Raw genomic sequence first — 24703 nt, 5'->3', positions numbered from 1 at the left:
ACCCGTTCCTCCGACCACAAATTCTCGTCCCACGACACCCGCGGACGCTTGGACAAGGGAGGCGGCGGAGGGGACGTCACGCCAGACGAAAGAGGCAAAGCCGCAGGGAGCGCGGAGGAAAACCCACCCCCCGAAACCCCCTGGGCGCAACCGGGACCCCCAGCCGCCTGAAAATAGGCTCTGCATAAAGAAAAGAAAAATTCAGGAGAAAAACCCCCCGAGGGTCCCAAGGGACTCCCTGCCACAGCAGGGGACCCAGCAGAACCTTGCCCCTGCATAGTCAAAACAGGGGGAAGGTCACCTGAGGTGGAAGACAAAATGGAGGGGCCAGACAGAGAAGATGGCGGTTTTCCCGCCAAAAAAGCTCCCTCCATAGCCTGAAGCGGCTGAGAAACCTGAATAGTCTCAGCCGCTAAAGCAGGCAAGCCGGCATCAGCTGTCAAAAAATCAGCTGAGAGGGAATCCTTCGGGGAATCCCTCCGTGGGCGGTTGTGGAAGACCGGGCTTCCCCACTGCTCCAAGCCGACTCGCGAGGCACCATCGGCGGGGAGCTCTGGGCGCCTGCAGCCGCTGCCGACGGAGCTCCACCACCTCACCGACCCAAACCGCCGAGTTCAGGCCGGCCGCGAGTGTCTCGCGGCTGGACTAAAATTGTGGCCTACTCCCCCGGAGAAGGGCACAATTGCTCCATACGCGACCTAGCTATAAAAAAAAAAAGTGCTGGTTACATGAAAAAATACAGTAAAATACAGTTTTCTTAAAGGGAAACAACCCTCCAGACCAGCACTACCTCAGGATTTTTTTTTTTTTTTTACAGAACAGACTCCACATGCTCTCGAAGCAATATGCCTTGCTTGATTTAGGGGGCAAGGGATACTGCTGAGGCTCCTCTAAAAAAATGTGGGGAGGTGGAGGAAGTGGGGGGAGGGACCCCGCTCGTGACCCGCCGGGTTTGACACCCCCGAGGTCGGACGAACCCCCAAACAGAGTCCGCCCAAGCTCCGTCCGGCTAAAAACAGGGACAATAAACCCCCTAAACAAATTCCAACAGCCCTACCAAGAGAGATGGATACAGATCACATCAACACCTGCTGGAGACTGAAAGAAGACTGAGGGAAATAGAGAGGAGGGGCTAGGATATACTGTCCCAAAGTTTTGTTTTCAGTCTCCACCTGCTGGTCCTGATTAGATATATACCCATTCGTAAAGTTAACCTCTACTGGTCTGGAGAGTGCTAAAGAATTGGAAAAATTATAATAACCTAAATTATACATTTTGGTGGAACACAATATGTCATATATTCAAAATGGAAAGAGTAATAGCAATACAAAGAGGGACATATATTAAATTTATAAAAATATGGGGGCCATTGACAAAATATTGTAATGAATAAATACTATGAGTTTTCTTCTTCTTTTAAATATCTTTATTATGACACACATAGAGGGGGGGTAATGAAAATGATTTCTACATAATATGTTATAGTATATTATACAATATGTAATGTATGAATTGAAAAGTAATAGAAGGGTGGGGGGAGGGAGAGGGGATAAAAAATATATTTAGAACATAATGTATTAGATATAAAAGTGTTATTATATATTTATCAATTGTATTTTAATATGTTGTACACTTTCTGTAAAATTTAAAAATAAAAAATAATATATAAAAAAAAAAAATAAACTTTTACTGATAACGACAGGAGTCGCCATTCAACATATAACAAGTAATTGGAAAAATTATAGTAGATTAAATTATACCTTTTGGTGGAATTCTTTATGTCACATTTATAAAATGGAAAGCTGGGGGCCATTGATAGCCTACTGTAATGAATAGATGCCGTTTTATATTGGAAGTATATTGGTAAAAGGGGGGAGAGGGGGAGGGTGGGTTGTCTAAATTATAAAGAAGGTTTGAACATATAAATAAGAGTATTTATATATTTTTGTTTAAATATGAATGGAATGGGTGGGAAGGGAATAATCTTATGTATCTTTTTTTTTATTTTATTTTTTTTAAGTTTTTTATTGATTTTTTCACATATCAACAAGTGTTATAAATTTTCCATACATTTATCTTAACAATACACTTGATATCTCTATAATGTATTTTATATAAACCATATTTTATATTATTTTTTTTATGAATTTATATAACATATATATTGTAATGATTTTATCAATTATTATTTAATTATGAACCCTTTTCCCTCCCTTTATCACATTAATTTCTCATAAGACTATCATTCATTCATTATGATATATTTTTTATAATGTATAATAAAGAGAATAAATTCTTTACCCCTTCCCTCCCTCCCTTCTTTAACCATTATCTTATTATGGGAAAAAATTAAAATCAGTCATTGCAAAAATCTGTTAATGGTCCCCAAATCTTCTTGAACTTATCCATATATCCTTTTTGTGTTGCAAATGTACGCTCCATCTTATATATATGGCAAACTGAGTTCCACTAAAAATTATAGTTCAATCTGTCATAATTTTTCCAATTATGTGTAATTTGCTGTACTGCTACTCCAGTCAATATAAATAAAAGTTTATTGTTATTTGATGAAATTTGACTTCGAGCTCTCATTGCAGTACCAAACAAAATCGTATCATATGTCAAGGCTACCGGATTTTCTAACATCCTATTAATTTGAGGCCAAATTGATTTCCAAAATATTAATATGAATGGACAATAGAATAAAAGATGATCTAATGTCCCTGCTTCAAGATGACAATGCCAGCATCTATTAGACTTAGAGCTATCTATTCTATGTAAACGTGTAGGGGTCCATAAAGCTCTATGTAAAATAAAAAACCAAGTTTGTCTCATAGAGGCTGACAATGTGCATTTTAACCTCCAAGACTAAAGTCGTGGCCATTGAGATGCATTAATCTGATGCTTAATCTCAATGCTCCAAATATCTCTAAGACCATTTTTTTTTCTTTTTATGTACGAATCCAGATATTAATTTATACCACATTGCGGCCTGGTGACCCATGGAATCTATCTGAAAACATAAGAATTCCATACTATGATAGTTATTAAGATTTTTCCATTCAGGGAACCCTACCTGAATGGCCTGCTTCAATTGCATCCATCTGAAATATTGTGATTTATTCAAACCGAATTTATTTTGCAATTGTGAAAATTCAAGCAGTTTACCTTTATTTATTACATCTTCTAAAATCCGAATTCCAGCAATCATCCAATGTTTCCAGATAATTTTAAAACCGCCAACTTTGATCTTTGGATTGAGCCATATTGTTTGAGTCGTTGATTTAGTTATTGGAATAGGAGTTAGATTACTTATATATCTTATAGTTTTCCAAGTATCAACAAATATTTTGTGATCCTTATATAACCTTGGCATTTGAATACTGATAACATGACTCAGACGTAAAGGAAACATTAATCTCCATTCTAACCAGAACCAACCTGGTATATGTTCAATGGGCTCTGGGAGGATCCAATACATACCCTGACGCATAATATAGGCTTGATGGTACCTATAAAAATTTGGAAAATTTACCCCTCCCTCCGCAATTGTTCTTTGTAAAGATACTAGAGCAATTCTGGGGGTTTTTCCAAGCCAAATAAATTTTGTTAACATCTTATCCAATTTTTTGTAAAATGACCCCTGAAAAAAAATTGGTATCATACCCATTTGGTAACAAACTACTGGTAATGAAAATCAAGTGATGTATTCAATGTCAAATGTCAAGTATTCATTCACTTGTTGTAAGTTGTAAAAATGAAAAAAGATTCATTTAAAAAAAAGTTTCTAACCTTCAAATTTGATGTTTAAGGAAATCAGTTGTTCTGCTGTTGGAATGAGGAAGCCGTTATCCAGCAGAGTCTCAGCTACAGCTTCACTAAAATCAAAATGAAAATTAGTTGAGGAGAAAAATGCAAAAGGAACTGTCATGATGTTAGAGCTTAGTAAATGTGAACATGAACCCTAAGTTTTTGATTTATTGATTCAATTTTCTAGACTGTTCTCCCAGGGGAGCTCAGAACGGTTTACATGAATTTATTCAGGTTTCCCTGTCTGTCCCGGTGGCCTCACAATCTATCTAATAATAATAACTTTATTTTTATATACCGCCATACCACAAACAGTTCTAAGCGGTTTACAAGGGAAGAGATTGTATACAGACAGCGACATTACAGTGAACTTTCGAATTTACATTGGCATGTTAAGTTTAGTCAGGTTTATCTGGAAGTGTATTGGGAGTACAGCAGGTTGAGGTGGGGGGCAGAGAAATTTGTCAAAGAGATAGGTTTTTATTGACTTTCTAAATGTTTGGTATGAGAGTGCGTTTGAAATGAAGTTGGGCAATGGGGGGATTAAGTGACTTGCCCAGGGTCCTAAGGAGCAGTGTAGGTTTGAACCCACAACCTCAGAGGTGCTGAGGCTATGGCTTTTAACCACTGCACCACACTCTCCCCGTTCTGACAACATGACTGTTTAGTCTTTTATGACATAGCAATTAGAGACTCGCTCCTTTTAAACTCCTTCTCTACTGCCCCATCACCACACAAACTGACAGTATTCTGAAAAGGTACCATCATGCAACTGCCCCAGTGCAAGTGCGAAGAGGGGGTTTCCTCGGGATCCTTTCCTCTCTTGTTTCAGTTTGTGATAGAAGAAAGTGCAAAAGTGACATCATCACTCAAGCGTAAAGAGGATATGTAGAACCCAGGGGGATTAAAATGAAATTGCTTAACAAATATTTCTGTTTTGTGTTTGAGGATTAAAAGGACTGTAGAAACCCACACAGAAGAACACAAGCGTTATTGATCTTGAACAATTTTTAAAGGACTAGCTACATTAAAAGTAGATAAAGCAAAGTGGCACAATGGGATCAAACCTTCTGTCTGACCTTTACAATGCTTCTTTAGACTCAGGAATGGTTCTGGAGGCCAGGAGAAGAGCAGATGCGATCCCTTGAAGTTGGGGACTAAAAGCAAGTTAGTCTGTGGTGAGTAAAATAACAGGAATGCTACTAGAATAGGGGAAAGAGCAGTTTGTGGACAGCATCAGACTTCAGGATCCCAAGCACCATGGTTTTACTATAGGAAGACTTGGGAGTTATGATTGACAAGTCGATGAAGCCATCCACGCAATGTGCGGCGGCAGCGAAAAGGGCATGATAAAGAAGGGGATCATGAACAGATCGGAGAAGGTTATCATGCCGCTTTACTGGGCCATGGTGCGCCCTCACCTGGACTACTGCATACAGTACTGGTCACCGTACATGAAGAAGGACATGGTACTACTCGAAAGAGTCCAGAGAAGAGCGACTAAGATGGTTAAGGGGCTGGAGGAGTTGCCATACAGCGAAAGATTAGAGAAACTGGGCCTCTTCTCCCTTGAACAGAGGAGACTGAGAGGGGACATGATCGAAACATTCAAGGTATTGAAGGGGATAGACTTAATAGATAAGGACAGATTGTTCACCCTCTCCAAGGTAGGAAGAACGAGAGGACACTCTCTAAAGTTGAAAGGGGATAGATTCCGTACGAACATAAGGAAGTTCTTCTTCACCCAGAGAGTGGTAGAAAACTGGAACGCTCTTCCGGAGTCTGTCATAGGGGAAAACACCCTCCAGGGATTCAAGACAAAGTTAGACAATTTCCTGCTGAACCAGAAAGTACGCAGGTAGGGCTAGTCTCAGTTAAGGCACTGGTCTTTGACCAAAGGGCCGCCACATGAGCGGACTGCTGGGCACGATGGACCACTGGTCTGACCCAGCAGCGGCAATTCATATGTTCTTATGTAGATCTTGTTAGACTAATCTAAGTAATTCTTTGACTGGATGACCAAGTAGTATGATCAAGGGAAAGTGTAAGATGTGATATACCTATATTTCAACAAAGCCTTTGACATGGTTCCAAGCTATAAATTAACTGAGTGTCCTTGATATGGGCCCTAAAGTGACACACTTGGTTAGAAACTGGTTGAGCTGGAGGCCACAAAGGGTAGTGATAAATGGACTGGTGTGCTGGAGGGATCAGTCCTTGGTCCAGTTCTTTTTAAAGTTTTTGCAAGTTACATTGTGAAAGGTTTCACTGTGAATGAAACCAAAACCTGCGATAAAACAGATGCCCTGGAAAGTGCAAATAAAATTTATTTATTCAATTCTCTATACCGTTCTCCCAGAGGAGCTCAGAACGGTTTACATGAATTTATTCAGGTACTCAAGCATGATTTTCTGTCTGACCTGGCGGGCTTGCAATTTGTCTAATGTACCTGGGGCAATGGGGGGGATTAAATGACTTGCCCGGGGTCAGAAGGAGCAGCGTGGGTGCTGAGGCTGTGTGTTCTTTGCTCTTAGTAACTTAGTTTCTTTGCATAATTTGTGTGCATTTTTCTGTTTTATTGTGTTCATTGATGGATATCTACATATGCATGCATGTAACTGAGCTGTGCTTTCCTGTATACATGCGCCAGCTTGTTTTCTGTTGGAAAAACTACATAATAAAGACAATTTGAAAGAGGAAGTCGCATCATTGTAATGGGCCGGCCTAGCAAAGGCAACCGAGGCTGTTGATGAAAATCGCATCTAAATTAATCCTCACGGCAGCTCTGTGGCCAAGTTAAAAGCACACTGAACTGCCGTTGCTGTTCCAGGGGTGTGGAGAAGACGCGGAAGGCAGGAGTCCAGGGAGATACGCGGCGAGAGGCAAGTCAGCTGGCTGGCACTTCTCTTCCTCCTCTGTGAGAATCTCAGGAGGCACACAGTTTGCGATACACTGCCCTAGACATATGAGATTTTATTATCAGCAGTTTGTCCCTGTGTCACTAACTTTTTTTCACAATAAGGGGTTTTTTCCCCCATGGCCATTCCTACTTGTCATTATGGTTTTCAAAATAACACAGTGCACAGAGTACACTCCACAATTAAAGTTTTACTGCAGCATAGTGAATTTAAAACAATTTAAGATGCAAACCTGTCTTTCTTCACAAAATCTTGGACCCGAGCTATGACTGATTTCACTTCAGAAGAAGGGGAGTTCCAAGCTTTCTTGGCCTTAGAAATTCGTTTTCTCTCTTCAAAAACCTGCCAAAATACAAGATTACACAGCTCTATAAAATTCAGCCCTCTTCAGCAATGATCATGGTCAAACATGCTTTCATAAACATCCCAAAGAGTGGATGAGCTCCGGTACTTATTCAGCAAGAGAGCAGTTTGTAAGATTCATTCATCATTATTTATTTCAATAGCGCTACTACAAGTAAACAGAATGTATATTAAACACGTAAGAGACAATCCCTGCTCCAAAATGGGACAAATAAAGGTTAGGAAATTACTTATGGTGGGAATGATATAAACAGATATGGGTACTTTACAAGTGAATAGTTAAGAGAAGCCAGAAAAAGGGTAACCTTTTAGCCTAGATCTGAATACAGCTAGAGACAGAGATTGATGTACTGATTCAGTAAGTCTGTTCCAGGCATATGGCGCAGCAAGATACAAAGAACAGAGTTTGGGGTTGGCAGTCGAAAAGGGTGCAGATAAGAGAGATTTAAATGATGAATGGAGTTCCTGGGGGTGGAGTGAAAGGAGAAGGAAGAGGAGAGATACTGAGGAGCTATAGAGTGAATGCACTTCAAAAGTCAATAAGAGAAATTTGAACGGATAAGGAGACAATGAAGTGACTTGAGAGAAGGGCTAATAGGAGTGTAGTGACATTAGCAGAATATAAATCGTCCAGCAGAATTTTGAACGGATTGAAAGGGAGAGAGATGGCAAGTAGCAGTAATCTAGGCATGAGGTGACAAGAAAGTGGATAAGGATTTTGGTTGTGTGTTCAAAAAGGAAGGGATGAATTTTAGTGATATTGCAGGAAAAGAAATGACAGGTTTTACTGGTCTGTTGGATTTGTGCAGAGAAAGACAGAGGTGTCAAAGATGACGCCCCCCCCAAGGTTGCAAGCAGACGAGACAGGGAGGATGAGACTGCTATCCACAAAAAGAGTGAATGAGGGAAGAAGAGAGATGGGTTTAAAGGGAAAAATAAGCTCCGCCTTGATCATGTTCAGTTATAGATGGCAGGCTGAGGCTTGTGCCTTGATTCCTGCTGAAATTTCAGATGTAGAGAGGAAGATCTGGAATTCATCAGCAAAAGATGAAATTGAAAACCATGGGAGGAATCAGAGCACCAAGAGAATAAGTGTAGATGGTGAAAAAAAGAGGTCCCAAGATAGGTACACCAAATAATAGTGGGATAGCAGTGGAGGATCCTCCAGAGCATACAGTAAAAGTGCAATTGAAGAGACAGGGAAACCAAGAAAGAACAAAGCCCTGAAATGCAAGCGAGGACAGCGTATTGAGGAGTAGCAGACAGATCAAGAAGCATGAGGGTAGAATAGATACTTTTGGATCTGGCCAGGAAAAGGTCACTGGAGATTTTAGCAAGGACTATTTCAGTTGAATGTAGAGGGTGAACGTCCAATTGAAGTGGGTCAAGAATAACTTGAGATGAAAGAAAGTCAAGACAATGGAGGTAAAGAGCATGTTCAAGTAGCTTAGATAAGAAAGGGAGGAAGGAAATGAGGTGATAGTTGAAAGGGCAGGTAGATCTTGATGTGTCTCAACAGTAAGTCAGAAAAAAAAAAAAAAGTATTTGAATATTCAGATGCACAAAAGTAATTCAAAAAGAAGCATTGTAACTTAAGTGTTAAAAGAACCTACAAACTCTCCAAAATAAGGCCATCAGACTTCCTTGTAAGGCAGGCAGATAGACAGAACTTCTAAACTTTTGAAATCCCAACACTGGCTCCTGGTTAGACAGAGAATTATGTACAAAGTTCTCCTCATTTAAGACAAATACATACAGGGAGAATCACTCTTGAAAAAAGTTGAACAAATGCTGGGAAATTGCCCTAAGTACATTTGAGTAAAGTGTCGCAGTAGAAGGAATGCCAAAAAACAACAAGAGACCCATGATTTGAACATCTCTTGGATTTTGAGATGAATTCCCTGAAGCAGTAAACAAAACATAGTCCACGTCAGGACCCAGAAGAATTTGAAAGATAAGTTTTGCAATTTTTCATACAGTGGAATCTTTTGAATTATATGCTGAGAAGTGACTATAAAAAGTACAATATAAGGAATGATTAGGGTGGCGAGACTTATTTGGGGGGATTGTTTCCTCAAGCGGTCTCTGGATGATTGGGGTGGCGAGACTTATTTGGGGGGATGTTTCCTCAAGTGGTCTCTGAGCATATATTACCTCTTTTTTTTTTTAGCTGTGAATAATCTTTTTTCTTTATTCATTTTTAAACTTTCATCAAGTGTACAAAAATTCATAATAAACACAATTATTTTAACCACGTGAACATCTTATCATTATAACTTATAAATATAAATGTAACACCCCCACCCTCCCTCAAAGTCCATAAATCATTATAAGATCATATACTTGAAACCCTCCCCCCACCCAATACTAATACACTGATACATCTGACGTCGTCATGATGAGAAGCCTGAGAAGCATCCTCCTGATGACTTCTGAAACATGTTTAATCCACTGGGGTAGGGAGAGGGATGAATGGAGTTTAATTAAAAATGATGTTTGATTGTATTAATTTCCAGGCCAGGCAGGGGCCAGAGATACTACCGACACTCAACAGTGATATTCTGGTACCAGCTAAGAGCCACATTAGCCAAGATCCAAGAGCACCATCACAGTGGATGGGCTGAGATAAGATGGAATGGGGACAGACTACAGCAGAAAAGTCCCAGGTAATTGCACATAAAGGCTCATAGCACTATTGCTGAAAAGAAGTAATTTCCAATTGAGTTAAGTCCAAAAACAATGAAGGAGAAAAGAACAGTATGAAAGTGTCAACCTACCTGAAACTGCTCCTCTACATAGGACATCAAAACTTCTTGGACATTCTCTAAGAAAATAAAAATACACATGTATATATATGTATGCACCACAAATGCAGCTCTCTTTGATTCTTGAAACATGCAAAGTGATACAAGTTATGCTCCATGATTCTAAAAGTACACAAAAAACTCCAAAAAGAAACTGCCAAAAGAATTTGAAAGACACTACACAAAAGGCATTAACAGTCAATAGGTTCCCAGAGAGAATTCCGGGGGTAACCACTCGTGAGGAGAATAAATACTCAATGATTCATTAAATAAAAATAATAAAGATTTTTATGAAACGGGGTATCTTCGGTGTGAGGGATCCGCGAACGGAGGAAAGCATATCTAGACATTTTTCAGAGTTTAAAAATCTCCATCTGCATTTCTCTATCCATTAACTCCATCCACCCCATGTGAGTAAGCCTGCCTTGCAGAGACCAGAATGACCACAAAAGGAGGTGGTTTCTGTGCAATAGAAGTGAAATGTCTGCATCTATCTCTCCCGTCACACTTTTAGCATGTTTTCTTGAATGATGGGGCTTTTTACTGTTGTTTAGAGACTGTTTTTATGCTTGTTGTCTTTGAAGTTATTTTATGTTCTGATGTTAGTGCTGTGTGATGATTATGTATGCTTTTATTGTAACTTGCTCAAAATTGTAGGATGACTGTAATACATTTTTAAATAAATAAGCCCTGAAGAATCCTCCTCCACTGCCATTCTGCTATCGGTCGGCGTGCCTTCTCTTTTTTCCATCTACACTTCTTTCCTTGGCGCTCTAATCTATTCACACGGCTTCCAGTATCATCTCTATGATGACGACTCGCAGATTTATCTCTCTATGCTTGAAATTTATTTTATTTTTATTTTTTTTAACATCTTTATTCATTTTCAGTTCAAACAACAAGTATGCATTGTTATAGAGTATAATATACAGAATCACTTGTACATTCTTATCCATAAATCTTAAAATTTGTGAAATTCCCCCATCCCAAACCTCCCTACATCAACCAAAATTCTCACATTTTATGTATTATACCCCTTCTTATAATATAATTTTAAACACATAAAGGTGTCTAATCATTTGAATATTCAATTAATGGCCCCATATCTTTTTAAAATTGGCATAATTCCCATTCTGTAAAGCAATAATTCTTTCCATCTTGTATATATAACATACAGAATTCCACCAAAAGATATAAATTGATTTCCAAAAGGCATTAATATATGCTTGAAATTTCTATGGAAATCCAAGCCCGAGTCTCAGCCTGCCTGGACAACATTGCTACCTGGATGTCTCACAATCATTTAAATTAAACATGGCCAAGACTGAATGCCTTATCGTTCCTCCTTAAACTGTCTCTCCCCTTCCTTCATTCTCTATTTCAGTGAATAATGCTCTCATCAGCTCGCAAGCTCGGGGTCATCTTTGACTCATCTCTTTCCTTCTTATATACAGCAGTCCGCCAAAACTTGCCCCAACACATTTCTATGGGATAAGCAGTTCCAACAGCTGCCATATCCATTCATTAAGTCAATGTAACATACTGATTAAGGAATTGAAAAGAGAAGGCAATTTGAAAGGCACTTATCATAAACACACAGAAAATACATGCACTCATACATGCCCACTCACACAAACATTTACACACATAACCACAAACTCTCCCATCAACACAAGCATTTCTATGCAAAGGTGTTGGAAAGAATTCCACAAGCCATGCTCTGCATACTTTCCCCACTTGTTTTTTAAGAAGTAAAAACAATCTTTGAAATACTAAAGAGACAAACTGCAAGCCCTCTTCGTACCCAGCTCACACAGAGATTTTGGATCAGTGTTTACCTTCAATCCATACAGGCTATTGTTCTTTTTCTGTTTGCAGTGCCAACCTAGGACCCCTGATGAAGGCGTGTTAACTGAAACACGGACCGTGTCTGGTCCCTAGGTCTGTGTAAAGGTGGTAACATTAACCACAATCATTAATTGATATAATAAACATAGCCCCAGTAGCAAAAGGGTGTGTTTCTTAGTTATATCAAATTATAAATGAAGATAAAGCAAACTAAAACATCATGAAAGCATGGGAAAAAGATCTGGGGAAGGAATGGCCCATAGATGAATGGGGAGTAATTGCATTACATCTTTTTCAGACAGCTAGGGCTTCCACGGTGGAAATTGCTATTAAACTCCTAGTATATTGGTACATCACCCGGTTTTAAGTAGTAAATATACCAAGCAGAGTGATGCCATTTGTTGGAAAGGATGTGGCGAAAGAGGTACATTCTATCATATGTGGTGGGAATGTCAAAGGGTCCAGAAGTTTTGGGAGCAAGTTTTCGAGTATGTAAGCAGACTAATTTCAGACCTCATTTAAACTTAATGCCTCATTTAAACTAAATTTCAGACCTCATTTAAAGGGCATTGTTGGGAGTAAGAATAGAAGGTTTAACATTTTCTCGATCCAAACTTTCGGACTTGGCATTCATAGCTGCTAGGCTGACATTAGCTCAGCAATGGCGTATGTTAAATGTACCTACTTTGAGAGATGTAAGGGAACGTTTAGGAATAGTGTGTGAAAAATATAGACTTTCGGCCCTTTTAACTAACCAATGGGCAAAATTTAATGACAAATAGGAGAGTTATATTGAATTGGAAAAAGCAGCTCTATGAAAGAACAATCTAACCACTATGGTTTTGGAACCAGGTCTCTTTGGGGGGGGGGGGGTGAGAGAGGGAATGGTAATGTTCTAATTGTAGCATCGGTAAGATGTACAGTGGTACCTCGGTTTACGAGTGCACCGGTTTGCGAGTGTTTTGCAAGACGAGCAAAACATTTGCAAAATCGGTGCCTCGGAAACCAAGCATGGCTCGATTTACGAGCGCCCCTCTGCAATCCGGCACCCCTCCCCCACCCCCCGCGATCCGGCACCCTTCCGACGCGATTGGGCACCCCACAACCACGATCCGGCATCCCCCCCCCCGACGCGATTGGGCACCCTCCGCCACGATCCGGCCCCCCCTTTCCCCCTCGACGCTTCTTACCCTCATCTGGGCACCGGCACCAGCATGTCCTGTGCTTGGTGCCGGTGCCCGAAGATCGGTCTCCTCTTCTGCTAGGCCTTGAGCATCTGAGCATCCAAGGTACCACTGTATTATTCTTATTAGTTTAGTAACTTTATGAAGTATATCCAATACTAATTGTGTTCTGTATTGTCTATACAAAAAAAAAATTATATATATATATATAATAAACATAGCCTGCATCTTGTACGTTTGTTTGCAGTTCTTCTTTGTTTTTTCTTGTGTTGCTTTTACTTTACTGCAGATTGTGTTGGATTTTTCTTTTGGTTTTCTTTTTACTTTTTTTTTAACATCTCACATTGACACATTAACTGCACCAACTGTGTTCTTTGCAGGCTGTGGTAGCTTTCATTGAACCAACCTAAAAATAATCCAGTTGACGAGTTTTCCTAACCACATCTAAAGGGACACGCCTAGAACTATCACAACCCGCAAAGAATCGATTTTTCTCCATGATCAATATGGTTCCTAGAACTTTATACCAACCATAAAACTCTGGGGATTTCAGATCCTTCTCAGCGCCTTCTTCATTTTCTTCCTCTGTCAACTCTTCCTTTTCCAAGTCCGAGTCCCATGGTTCCATAAAATTATTTCCCAACTGGCGTGACCAATACTCCCTCCTTAACCATTCTAGGACAAACTCACAACCTAGCAAGCAAAATCATAAGACATACAGAATGAAAAAAGACGCAGCCTCCCATATTTTCCTCTTCTGCCCTCATCATTTGAAAGTTTGCTGCGCTTATTATACAATGTACATATATGTGATTCATTTATGGCGCATTTGTAGTTTGAAAATCAATAAAGAATTTTTTTTTAAAAAGGGCAAAGTCTACAGCAGTAGTGCAGCAGAAGCAAAATTTAATGTAAAGAGAAACTACAGGCCTAATTTCCATGTTTATCTCACTTTGAAACAATTTGTAGAGATAGAATATTCTAAAAACATCAAATGAATTTCACAGAATTGCTAGAATAAAAATAATTGTAGTATAATATAAATGGAGTATGTGGCATCTGACTTATAATGGCTGCTTCTTGTAAATATTATTTGCGCTTTTTGTGTGTAAATGTGTGCATCGTGTTTTAATTATTATGTATGTTTTAAATTGTAAGCTAGTTATAAATCTGTAAATAAAAATAAATAAATATAACAAGACCTCAATAAAAACTTTTTTCTTCAAACAAAAACAGTGTGGGGTTTCTTTTTGTTAGTTTTAGATATATTTTTTAAACATACCAGAAATTTAGAAGTGCTCTCACCTTTCCGACACCAGCTCAATTTAGGGAGCTTGCCATGAGTTATATCATGCCGAAGGTTGACAATCCACTCAGGAATGTTCATCTTCAGTTAAAAATAAAACACTCATTTGTAGTTCTCAGGACAGAGTAAATCGAGCACATAAGAATGAGCTTGGAAAATGCACCATTTAACCTCACCTCATTAGCAAGACGCCGCAAGGGGATAGCAACTGTTTTCTGCTTTCGCTCTGTAATTAAATTCACAAACCTAGAAGTGTTGTATCAAAATAAAATCTTAATTAAAGCACTGAAAATACAAACCATCAACAAATGAGGGTACAATGACACTGCTCCTACTGATTATCCCCAAATAATCCACTAGCCACCCCCCTCACCCCCCACAGAACTGTGACAGTATTAGTTCCACACTCCTCTTCATCCCAGGGCAAAGCAGCTAGATTGACGCTTGATCATTCCAGCCCCACTAGCATGGAATTTCAAAATGACAGGGGCTGCACAGTGCCTCTCCCCTCTCCCTTATCCTGCCCATGAGAGGCAATGAAGATGCTAGGTCAGTTGCTTGTTATCAGGGCGGTTCCATTGGCTGGCTGATGGCCCTTTTGTTTTTTAAACAGAATGAACAGACTAATAGCAGCTCGAGAGAGAAAAAGAGAAGCGATCTGGCAGTACAGGGCAGGGGAAAAGAACCATCCATGGAAGTGGTGGGTGCAAAGTAGGGCAACTGCCCAGGGCTGATAAAGAAAGCCTCATATTAGAGAATGACATGGGTACAAATTTTTCCATGTACCCATGGGAACTCATTTTCCCATCCCATCCCCACAAATTCTTTTCCTGTCCCTGTCCCATTCCTGCAAGCTCCGTCCTCATCTGCACAAGCCTCAAACACTTTAAAATCATAAGTGTGTGAGGCTTGTGCGGTTAAGACAGAGCTTACAGGAATGGGGCAGCGACAGCAACAAAACTCATGGGGACAAGACAGGGCTGTGGAGTCGGTAGATAAATGTTCTGACTCAGACTCCTCAGTTTTTTGTACTTCAGACTCCGACTCCAGGTACCCGAAATTTCCTCCGATTCCGACTCCACAGCACTGGTTAATTTTCAGATCGTTAAAATGGAATGTCAAGTTGAGAGAAATGAGCATTTTCGACACCACCTTCTTTTTGCTTTTAATCAAGGTTCTAAGGCCGCAGAAGCTGCTCGCAACATTTGTGCTGTGTATATAGTGGGTGCTATAGCTGAAAGAATCGCTCATGATTGGTATGCCAAGTTCAAAAATGGAGTCGGTAGATAAATGTTCCGACTCCGACTCCTCAGTTTTTTGTACTTCTGACTCCGACTCTGGGTACCCGAAATTTCCTCCGACTCCTCGACTCCGAAGCCCTGGGACAAGACGGGGAAAAATGTCCCCATGTCATTCTCTACCTCATTTCAGTGGCAGAGTGTACATCTTACAGCACAGAAGTGGACAGAAAATAAATCAAGGCAATCCAGTAAGCTATTAGGATAGATTTTCAGCCCACCAGAACAGGCAAGGAAAAATGCTTCAGGACCTGAATAAATTCATGCAAACCTTGGGAGAACGGTATAGAAATTGAATGAATAAATGCAAAGCACATAAAACCTGTGTGTTAGAAAGACTTTCACACACACGCATGCAGAGGTTCTATGGTAAGAGCAGTGCCACTGTGCACAGTTCAAAATGTCAGCACGCATGAACCAGTTGTTGTTCTGCACATCAATTTTTCTTGCAAGGCTCATATTTTTAAAGAAGAGCATCATTTCAGTTCATACACACAAATGTGTGCTAGCATTTTCAGTTTGTTTGGACATGTGCATAGAGCTGTCACCTCTTTTAAAGTTACCGACACTTGCTATAGTCACAGAAAAAACTGGCAGTAAATCTTTCTATTCTGCCTCAGACCCAACAGTAAAATTGTCACATTGTGCATGCTTTAAAATCCGGTTTACTCCTGTGTGTGGTGGCAGAATTCCTAATGGACTCAATCCCATACATTTTACTATAATGTGCTCCCACGTGAACCATGCAAGTTAACTTCTCCACTGCACCCCTTTGTGTATTGCTGGCTTAATCTTGAGTTTGACTGTTGGGCAGACTAGATGGACCATTCAGGTCTTTATCTACCATGATTTACTATGTAACTTTCTGCACTGAAGTCTCCACCCCACCTTGTGCTTTACAGGCTGGTCACTGCAAGATAACCACTGCCACCCTTGAGCTCATTTTCTGAAAGTTAGCAGGCTTATTAGAGTAGAAATCTATCCTCCTCTGTTACTTCCAGATTCTCTAGTCAACTCTGCAGCTCAATGTCACTGTCTTCCTCCCTCCTCATTCAGGGCTGTTATTCATAACATCTTGACTTGACCAACAGTTCTAGGTTCACAGCATTATCATGGTCCCATGATTGCACCAGTGCTCCTGCCGGCTAAAAAAATAAACTTTGGGGTTAGCAGGGCCTTACTTTCCCATGCCTGCTGCCTCTTAATGGACACTACCCCCAATTAACTAGTATTGCAGCCATGGGGGAAGCCAGAGTGCCCAGGCCCTTTAAAGATGCAATTTCTAAGGTACTGACCTTGCTTTTTAAACTTTATTGATTCCCCTACTCAGGAAGATTTGCCCCAGGCCTTATACCATCCTAGGGTAAGTACTGCTCACTACGTGTGATTTATCATAGAACAGGAAGCTTGTGGAAGGGCTTGCAGTTTGCACATGATTCATAGGGGGACAGCAACTTCTTTAGTAAGGGGCAAATTTGTAACAGTTGCTATGGCATCACAAAACCTCTGATTTTCCATTTATAACAATCTTGTACAACTTAAGACCTTGACTGATTTATTCAAGATCTCACATATTTTACTATAATACTTGATAAATACAAGGGTTTTTTATCTGTATATTATTAGAAGTCTTTGACCATAAAAATTTTTTCTATCAATACAGATATTGATTTATCCCTGATTATGGAACCTCCCAATTGTGGCTCAGCTCTTTCGTATTTTAACTGCATTGGCACTTCAGAATGCTCTTTACAAGTGGAAGAATTTGGTTAATGTAGATTATAATATATGGTGGAACTCTATGCTTATCTGCTAAATATATATATAAAAAAAAAAATCAATGCTGAAAGACGTAATACATACAAAAATTATTGTCATATTTGCTCCCCTTTAATAACCTATTGTAACACTGATTCTGTAGCATGACCTTGGTATGTTCTTATGATTGCAACTATGGGCTCCTTTTACAAAGGTGTGTTAGGGCCTTAAAGCGTGGAATTGCACGCGCTAGCCGCTACCGCCTCCTTTTAAAGCAGGCGGTAATTTTTCAGCTAGCGCACCTTAGTAAAAGGAGCCCTATGTTTTCCACGCTTAATGTTGCTTATTACATTGCATTAACACTGGTAGTTTGTTACCTAGCCCTGGAGTATAGCTCCTTGAGAGCTCTACTATGTACAATTTCTGAATTATGTTTCATGATGCTCTGTTGCGACATGTTTGACCTTCAATGTTCTTTTTGGCTCTTTACTAAAAACAATAAAACTTTTTGACCATTCTGTCATATTACTGATCTATATTTATGTATGTAAACTTGTAACCCGTTCTGGGCTAAAAAAAATGCATAATATATTTCAACTAGATTGTAAACTCCATTCAGCACAGACCATCTCTAATGCATCCTTAGAATGATGAATCAAGAAGCACTGTAAAAATGTTAAATAATTGAAGCTTAAGGTCATTGTACTTTGACTGTTACAACACCTAAGCCTACGTGGCAATTTTGATTTCTTACCTCACAAGTGCCAGACCGTACAAAAGAACCAGTTCATCTGATCCCACCCCATGGGTCACGTCCAGAATTTTACATCGAACCAGATCTGCAGTACATTCCACAGCAAAAGGCATGCTGCTTCCATATCTAGGATAATTTTAAAAAACAAAACAAAACACCTCTCAGACTATCTCACATTAAGTATTTAATAAGCATAAAACCTATTAAGTCAAAAATAGCATCTTGTTTTATTGGCCAAATGGCCCATATAATAAGATATGCTAAACTCTAGTACTGAAAAAGGCTTACTGCAGGACACACTTAAGTGTTCTGCGTTTTCCTGGTTGCTTCTGCTATTTTTTATTATTATTATTATTTTTTGGGAGGGGGCATGGCTTAGATGTGAAAGCAGTAACCAACTAATATGTTCACATTAGTGTACACTACTACTACTATTAATTATTTCAAACCGCTACCAGACATACGCAGCGCTGTACAGAATCACAAAGAGCTTACAATCTAAATAGACAAGACAGACAAACAGGATGCCATGGATACAGTTAAGGAGAATGATTAATCAGCTGGCTGGGTTGGAGGACAGAGGGGAGTACAGGACAATCAAGCCATTGTGACATCACTGAGGAGGTTGGCTCTTATTGGTGGAATGAGGCATTATGACATCACAATCTTTGCTCTGCTTCCCAAAGACTGAATCTCTTCACACTACTACTATGAATAATTTCTATAGCGCTACCAGACGCACACAGCGCTGTTCAGAGTCACAAAGAAGACAGTCCCTGCTCCAAAAAGCTTACAATCTAAACAGACAAGCAGGATGTCATGGATACAGTTAAGGGGAATGGTTAATCAGCTGACTGGGTTAGTGGACAATGGGGAGTAGGGTTATGGATTGAAGGCTATATCAAAAAGGTGGGTTTCCTGTCTGATTTTAAACAAGGGAAGGGGCTTAGCGGACAAACTCAGGTAATTTATTCCAGGCATAGGGGGCAGATTGGCAGTGGAGGAGAAGGGTACAGTTAAGAGCAGCTTCTCTGAGGAATGGAGTTCTCTGGGAAGCATATAAGGAGAGAAGAGAGATCACTTGTAGGTCAGCAATAGAAGCTTGAACTGTTTTCAAAGGCAGATAGGGAGTCAGTGAAGTGATTTAAGGAGAGGGGTGACATGAGTGTTGCAAGGTTAGTAGATGAGTCATGCAGCAGAGTTTTGCACACTAACTGGTTAACACAGGAGCATTTACCACCTCCTAAACAGAAGGCAGTTAAGGGCCAGATTCTGAATAGGACGTCTACATTACGTGCCACTAAGTATCTTAATCAACGACGCATAGCGATGCCTAACTTTGGAGAAAGAATATAAGAACAGCCATACTGGGTCAGACCAACAGTCCATCTAGTCCAGTATCCTGTTTCCACAGTGGCCAGTCCAGGTCACAAGTGCCTGGCAACAGCCCACATAATAGCAACGTTCCATGTTACCGATCCCAGGGCAAACAGTGGCTTGCCCCATGCGTGAAACTTTTTTTTTTTTAAATTGGCATGGTAATTGACTGTGCCAGTTTTCAATCAATCAAAAAACAGTTCAAAGCAATGCCTAACGACACCTATCTGAAAACTAAGTGTGGTTAGGGGCAGAGAATAAGCAGAGTTAACTTGGGCATCCAAGTTAGGGGCCAGTAAATTAGTCCGAGTAAAACCTGGCCTAATATACTGCTGCCTACGTCCAGGACGCTTAGGTGCCGCTAAGCAGGATTCTATAAGTGCCACCTAGTGATTGATTGGCACCTGCGCTGCTAAACACCATTTAGAGAATCTGGCCCTAAGTGCTTCCATGTTGATATTTTTCCTAGTCCTATGTGCTAATGGAAGAAAAGTGGGCTTAGTGTATGGAAAAGACCAATGTTAGGCCATGCTAAGCCCATTTTATGAGTACCGCAGCTTAGTAAAAGGGGCCCTTAGTGAAAAACATAAATAACACAACTATAGAAGAAATTGAAATTGCAGCACTCCTGGATTCCAGAAAAGATCAGTGTGCCTATTTCTCAAAACTATGGTATTAGTTTATCAGCAACTCTTTTTTTTTTTTTTTAAATTACACTTGCTTTATATTTTGTCAATAAACAGCATGGGCTTTTACTAAAGCATTAGTTTTAGTTTCGTCACCACAGACCGGTAATATCACTTTTGCATCCTAACTTGCTATTCCCCACTTTCAGGCTATCAATGGAATTCATGATTCACTTACATTTGCCCTCTTTTGATTGTTATGCTCGAACCTGAGGAAAGGAGCCTTTGTTCCTCAAAACTAGTTATTCTATTCAAAAAGATATCATCTGATCTTTCTTTATATTGTTATAAAGGGGTGCCCAATAACAGCAAAAGATTTGAATTGGGTACCATTTCTGTTCTGTTGTTTAGGTGGGGCTGAAAATTTCACAGCTGTCATGTAGACCCATTGTAATTAGTAGTCACGGATCGCTGAACGAATCAACAATGTGGGAAAAGTTTCGCTGAAACAGCTTGCAGATTGCATGCAATTTTTGGTCGACGAAATGCACCAAATCAGTGCCCAAAGACTGTGTGATCTATGCAACTTCTTTCTTTGGAGTTTTGCAAAGTCTTGCGTCTACATCAACAAACCAACAATTCCTCAGATGAAGGAGGAGACTAGATGCATCACTGCAGGAACTGAATCGCAATTATGCAAAAACATAATAAAAAATGTTGTCAAAAGAGCAAAAATGTGTCCAGCAGAGTCATAATACAGTGTTCCTAAGGTTACCAGATTTTAGTTAAAATCCAGACCTATAGCTTCGCCCCCAGACCTGCCCTGTTCCGCCCACATCATGGCCTAGTCTCACGGACAAGAGGTCATAGCCTGCAACTGAGCGGCAGCAGGTTCAGGACAAATGTCGGGAAGTTCTGTTTCACACAACGAGTGGTGGGTGCTTGGAATGCTCTCCCAGAGGAGGTTGTGGCAGAGACTACTGTTCTGGGTTTCAAGCGCAAGTTGGATTCACACCTTCTTGCAAATCACATTGGGGTATACGGGAAATCTGGGTCTCCAATAAGGAGCACCTAACTGGGCCTCCGCATGTGCGGATCGCCGGACTAGATGGACCTAGGTCTGATCCGGCGAAGGCGTTTCTTATGTTCTTATGTTCTACCTCTCAACTTGTTCTCGTTGGTCAGGAGGGAATCCGCGCATGTGTGGATGCAACACGATGACATCACGCTTGTATGAAATCACCATGTTGCATCCACGCATGCCCTCCTGAAGAAGCAGCTTTTCAAAACCTGGACAAAGTGCGGGGTTTTGAAAAGCCATCTGGACATGCCCTCCAAAAAGAGGCCATGTCCGGGGTAAATTCGGACTTCTGATAACCCTATGTGTTCCACACTTAATCACAGTGTGCGTATTTTATCTATATAAATAAAATTGGCTGTTTCTGTGTGTGTGAGTATGTATGTTCCAGCATAACCCTGAAATGCATGGTCAGATTTCAAGCAAACTTACTATCTGGGAAAAAATACTGTGGGGGTGGGAAGGGGGTGAAATGTAAAAATTGATCAAAAACGACAGATATTACTGCCTAATCCATAGTTTTTGCAGCATAACTCCGAAATGCATGGTCAGATTTCAAGCAAACTTACTTTCTGGGAAAAAATACTGTGGGGGTGGGAAGGGGGTGAAATGTAAAAATTGATCAAAAACGACAGATATTACTGCCTAATCCATAGTTTTTGCAGCATAACTCCGAAATGCATGGTCAGATTTCAAGCAAACTTGGTATACATATGACTTACTATCTGGGGAAAAATACTGTGGGGTGGGAAGGGGGTGACATGTAAAAATGATAATATTACTGTCTAATCCATAGTTTTTGCAGCATAACTCCGAAATGCATGGTCAGATTTCAAGCAAACTTGGTATACATATGACTTACTATCTGGGGAAAAATACTGTGGGGGTTGGAAGGGGGTGAAATGTAAAAATTGATCAAAAACGACAGATATTACTGCCTAATCCATAGTTTTTGCAGCATAACTCTGAAACGCATGGTCAGATTTCAAGCAAACTTGGTATACATATGACTTACTATCTGGGAAAAAATACTGTGGGGTAGGAAGGGGGTGAAATGTAAAAATTGATCAAAAACGACAGATATTACTGTCTAATCCATAGTTTTTGCAGCATAACTCCGAAATGCATGGTCAGATTTCAAGCAAACTTGGTATACATATGACTTACTATCTGGGGAAAAATACTGTGGGGTGGGAAGGGGGTGACATGTGATGATTGGGATAAATATCCGGGCAACGCCGGGTGATCAGCCCTTTTCTATTAACAACTTGACGCTTGTGCACGTGCTGAGATGAGGCCGAGGCCCAGCGTTAAGGGCCTGCATTTGGCGCCCTCCTTCCACCGCGCTTCACCTGCTCTTCCAGGCCGAGATCCTGTGCAGCGCGTCCCGCCGCAGCTTGCAGTCCCTGCTGTACAGGTACTCGAGCACCTGGTCCCACTCGGCCTTGTTCAGCCAAGCCACGACTTGTCGCCGACCCCCCGGGGACCGTCTGCGCCCCATCGCTTCAGCCAGCTGCCAGGCAACCGCCGCACCCCAGCCCGCGCGCTCGTTTCCGCCTACGTCACGCACGAACCAATCAGAGAACGCTCATGTTCGCCCGCCGCCCCCCCCGGAACTACGCAAAACCTAGGCGCGAAGGGTGGACGTGGGCGTCGCTCCTGTGACGTCACAGCCGTTTCAAGCCACGTGATGTTTTGTTTAATTGTGTATTATTAGACACATTGTATTGACTTGTTGTTTTGGGTTTTTTTTATCTTGCGTTAGTTTTCTTTATTGGCCACGTGATATTGTTTTATTCTGAGCTTTAGTTCTCTTGAATTGTTCTAGGCCGCGTTTTACAGACATCTTTATTCATTCATTCATTCAATTTTCTATACTGTTCTCCCAGGAGAGCTCAGAATGAACTTATTCAAGCATTTTCTCCTGTCTGACCTAGTGGGCTCACAATCTGTCTAATGGGAGGGATTAAGTGACTTGCCCAAGGTCACAAGGAGCAGTGGGGCTTTGAACCCACAACCGCAGGGTGGGTGCTGAGGCTGTAGCTTTAACCGCTGTGCATATCCAGTCCATACTTCTAGAAATATACAATACAGACGTAGTTATGAGGTAAAACGTGTGGTATGCTTTCAAACCAAAGGTCCATCATGGTTTAGCCAAAGTTTATTTGATATATTGCCCATTGATAGCCATCTGAGTGGTTCACAGTCTCATCAGGTGCTCTTCCCTATCTGTCCGTGTAGGCTCACAGACTAGCTATGGTACCTGGTGAGATTGAAGGTTGGGTGGCTTGCCCAGGGTTTCAGGGGGCTGCACTGGCATTGAGTTGGTAACCGTGGGGTGCTGAGGTAGTGGTTCTAACCAATAGGTTACTCCTCTCTCTCAGTAGCCAATCCAATACAGGCAGTTCCCGGATTACAAATGTCTTGACTTACATTGGACTCGTACTTGCGAATGGGGGCCCTTTCCCTTCGGTGTCTCAACACACCCCTCTCCCTCCCTTGTCCCATCGCGGCCCTTTCGCTCCCTCCCTCCATCCTGTGCCCCAAGTTTGTGCCTCCCTCCCATGCCCCAAGTTCGTGCCTTCCTCTCTTCTGGCTGGCTCCCTCCTCCTTATAGCCACACTCGTTTCCCTTCACAAAGCCGCTGCCAGCGGCTCTTACACATGGCTGACCCAGAAACCTTCCTTTTGAAGCGGGATGTAGGCACGAACTTGAGACAAAATAGAGAGAGGGGCGCGATGGGACATGGGAGGAAGGGATAGGGGTGCGTTGGGACACAGAAGGAAAGGAGGGAGCACAAACGTCAGACAATGGAAGGAGGTAGTGGGCATGTACTTGGGACACAGAATGGAGGGAGGGAGGGGGAGCATGAACTTGAGATATAGGATGGAATAATGAAGGGAGTGAGGGAAAGGTGCTGAGGTAGGGGAGGGAATAGGAAGAATTGTTGGGCATGGTGTCTGAGTGCCCGATTCAGGAAAAAAAATTTTGATTCGATTCAGCCTATTGAATTGGTTTATCAATTCGATTTTCCTGCCCAATTGGGTGGGGTTTTTTTTTGTTTTTTTTCAAACATCCTGGTGGGTTTATTTTATAGCTTTTTCACTCCCTTTAGCTTCTCCTAACCACACTGGCGCTGTGGTGTAAAAAAATAAAGAAACAAAAAGGACTTTTCCTCTCTCTGTTAAACCCTAGCTCACATTTGCGGTCTAACACCAGCTCTGGCAGGATACATTTCAAATCTGACATATTGTAATCACAAAACAAAATAAAATTATTTTTTCTACTTTTTGTTGTCTGGTCATTATTCAAATCTTGTCGGTCCCGGGCTCTGGTTGTCTTCTGATAACTTGCTTACCAGGGTCTCCTTCTTTCTCCGTGCTAACCATCCATCTGCCATTTCTGTCCTCCCCTTCCATTTCCCTTCCCTCCTCTGGAGGTCTGGCATCTTTCCTTTTTTTCGTCTCCATCCACAGATCCACCTTTTCTCAACTATCCTTTCATTCAGCATCTCTCCCTCCTTCCCCACCACCCCAGGGTCTACCATCTCTCCCTTTCTTTTCACAACTACCCTCCTAT

General features: G+C 41.0%; 1 protein-coding gene across 2 annotated transcripts in view; it reads right to left on the bottom strand.

Moving 5' to 3' along the window:
• Positions 1-22694, bottom strand: part of LAS1L (LAS1 like ribosome biogenesis factor) — a 62037-nt gene extending 39343 nt beyond the window's left edge. The window contains exons 1-8 of one of the 2 annotated variants that reach the window (XM_033945138.1): positions 22477-22694; positions 18044-18169; positions 14410-14479; positions 14233-14314; positions 13459-13620; positions 9869-9915; positions 6961-7070; positions 3793-3878 (exon numbers count right to left, since the gene is read on the bottom strand). In XM_033945138.1, coding sequence (XP_033801029.1) covers positions 3793-3878; positions 6961-7070; positions 9869-9915; positions 13459-13620; positions 14233-14314; positions 14410-14479; positions 18044-18169; positions 22477-22625 — 832 coding nt within the window. In that variant the 5' untranslated portion in view covers positions 22626-22694. The other variant, XM_033945139.1, reaches the window with a different exon arrangement.
• Positions 22695-24703: the final 2009 nt, after the last annotated feature.

This window comes from Geotrypetes seraphini, chromosome 5, assembly GCF_902459505.1.
Source record: "Geotrypetes seraphini chromosome 5, aGeoSer1.1, whole genome shotgun sequence".
Classification (NCBI taxonomy): domain Eukaryota; kingdom Metazoa; phylum Chordata; class Amphibia; order Gymnophiona; family Dermophiidae; genus Geotrypetes; species Geotrypetes seraphini.
The sequence above is the reverse complement of the archived record's forward strand: the minus strand, read 5'-3'. Positions and strand labels throughout refer to the sequence as shown.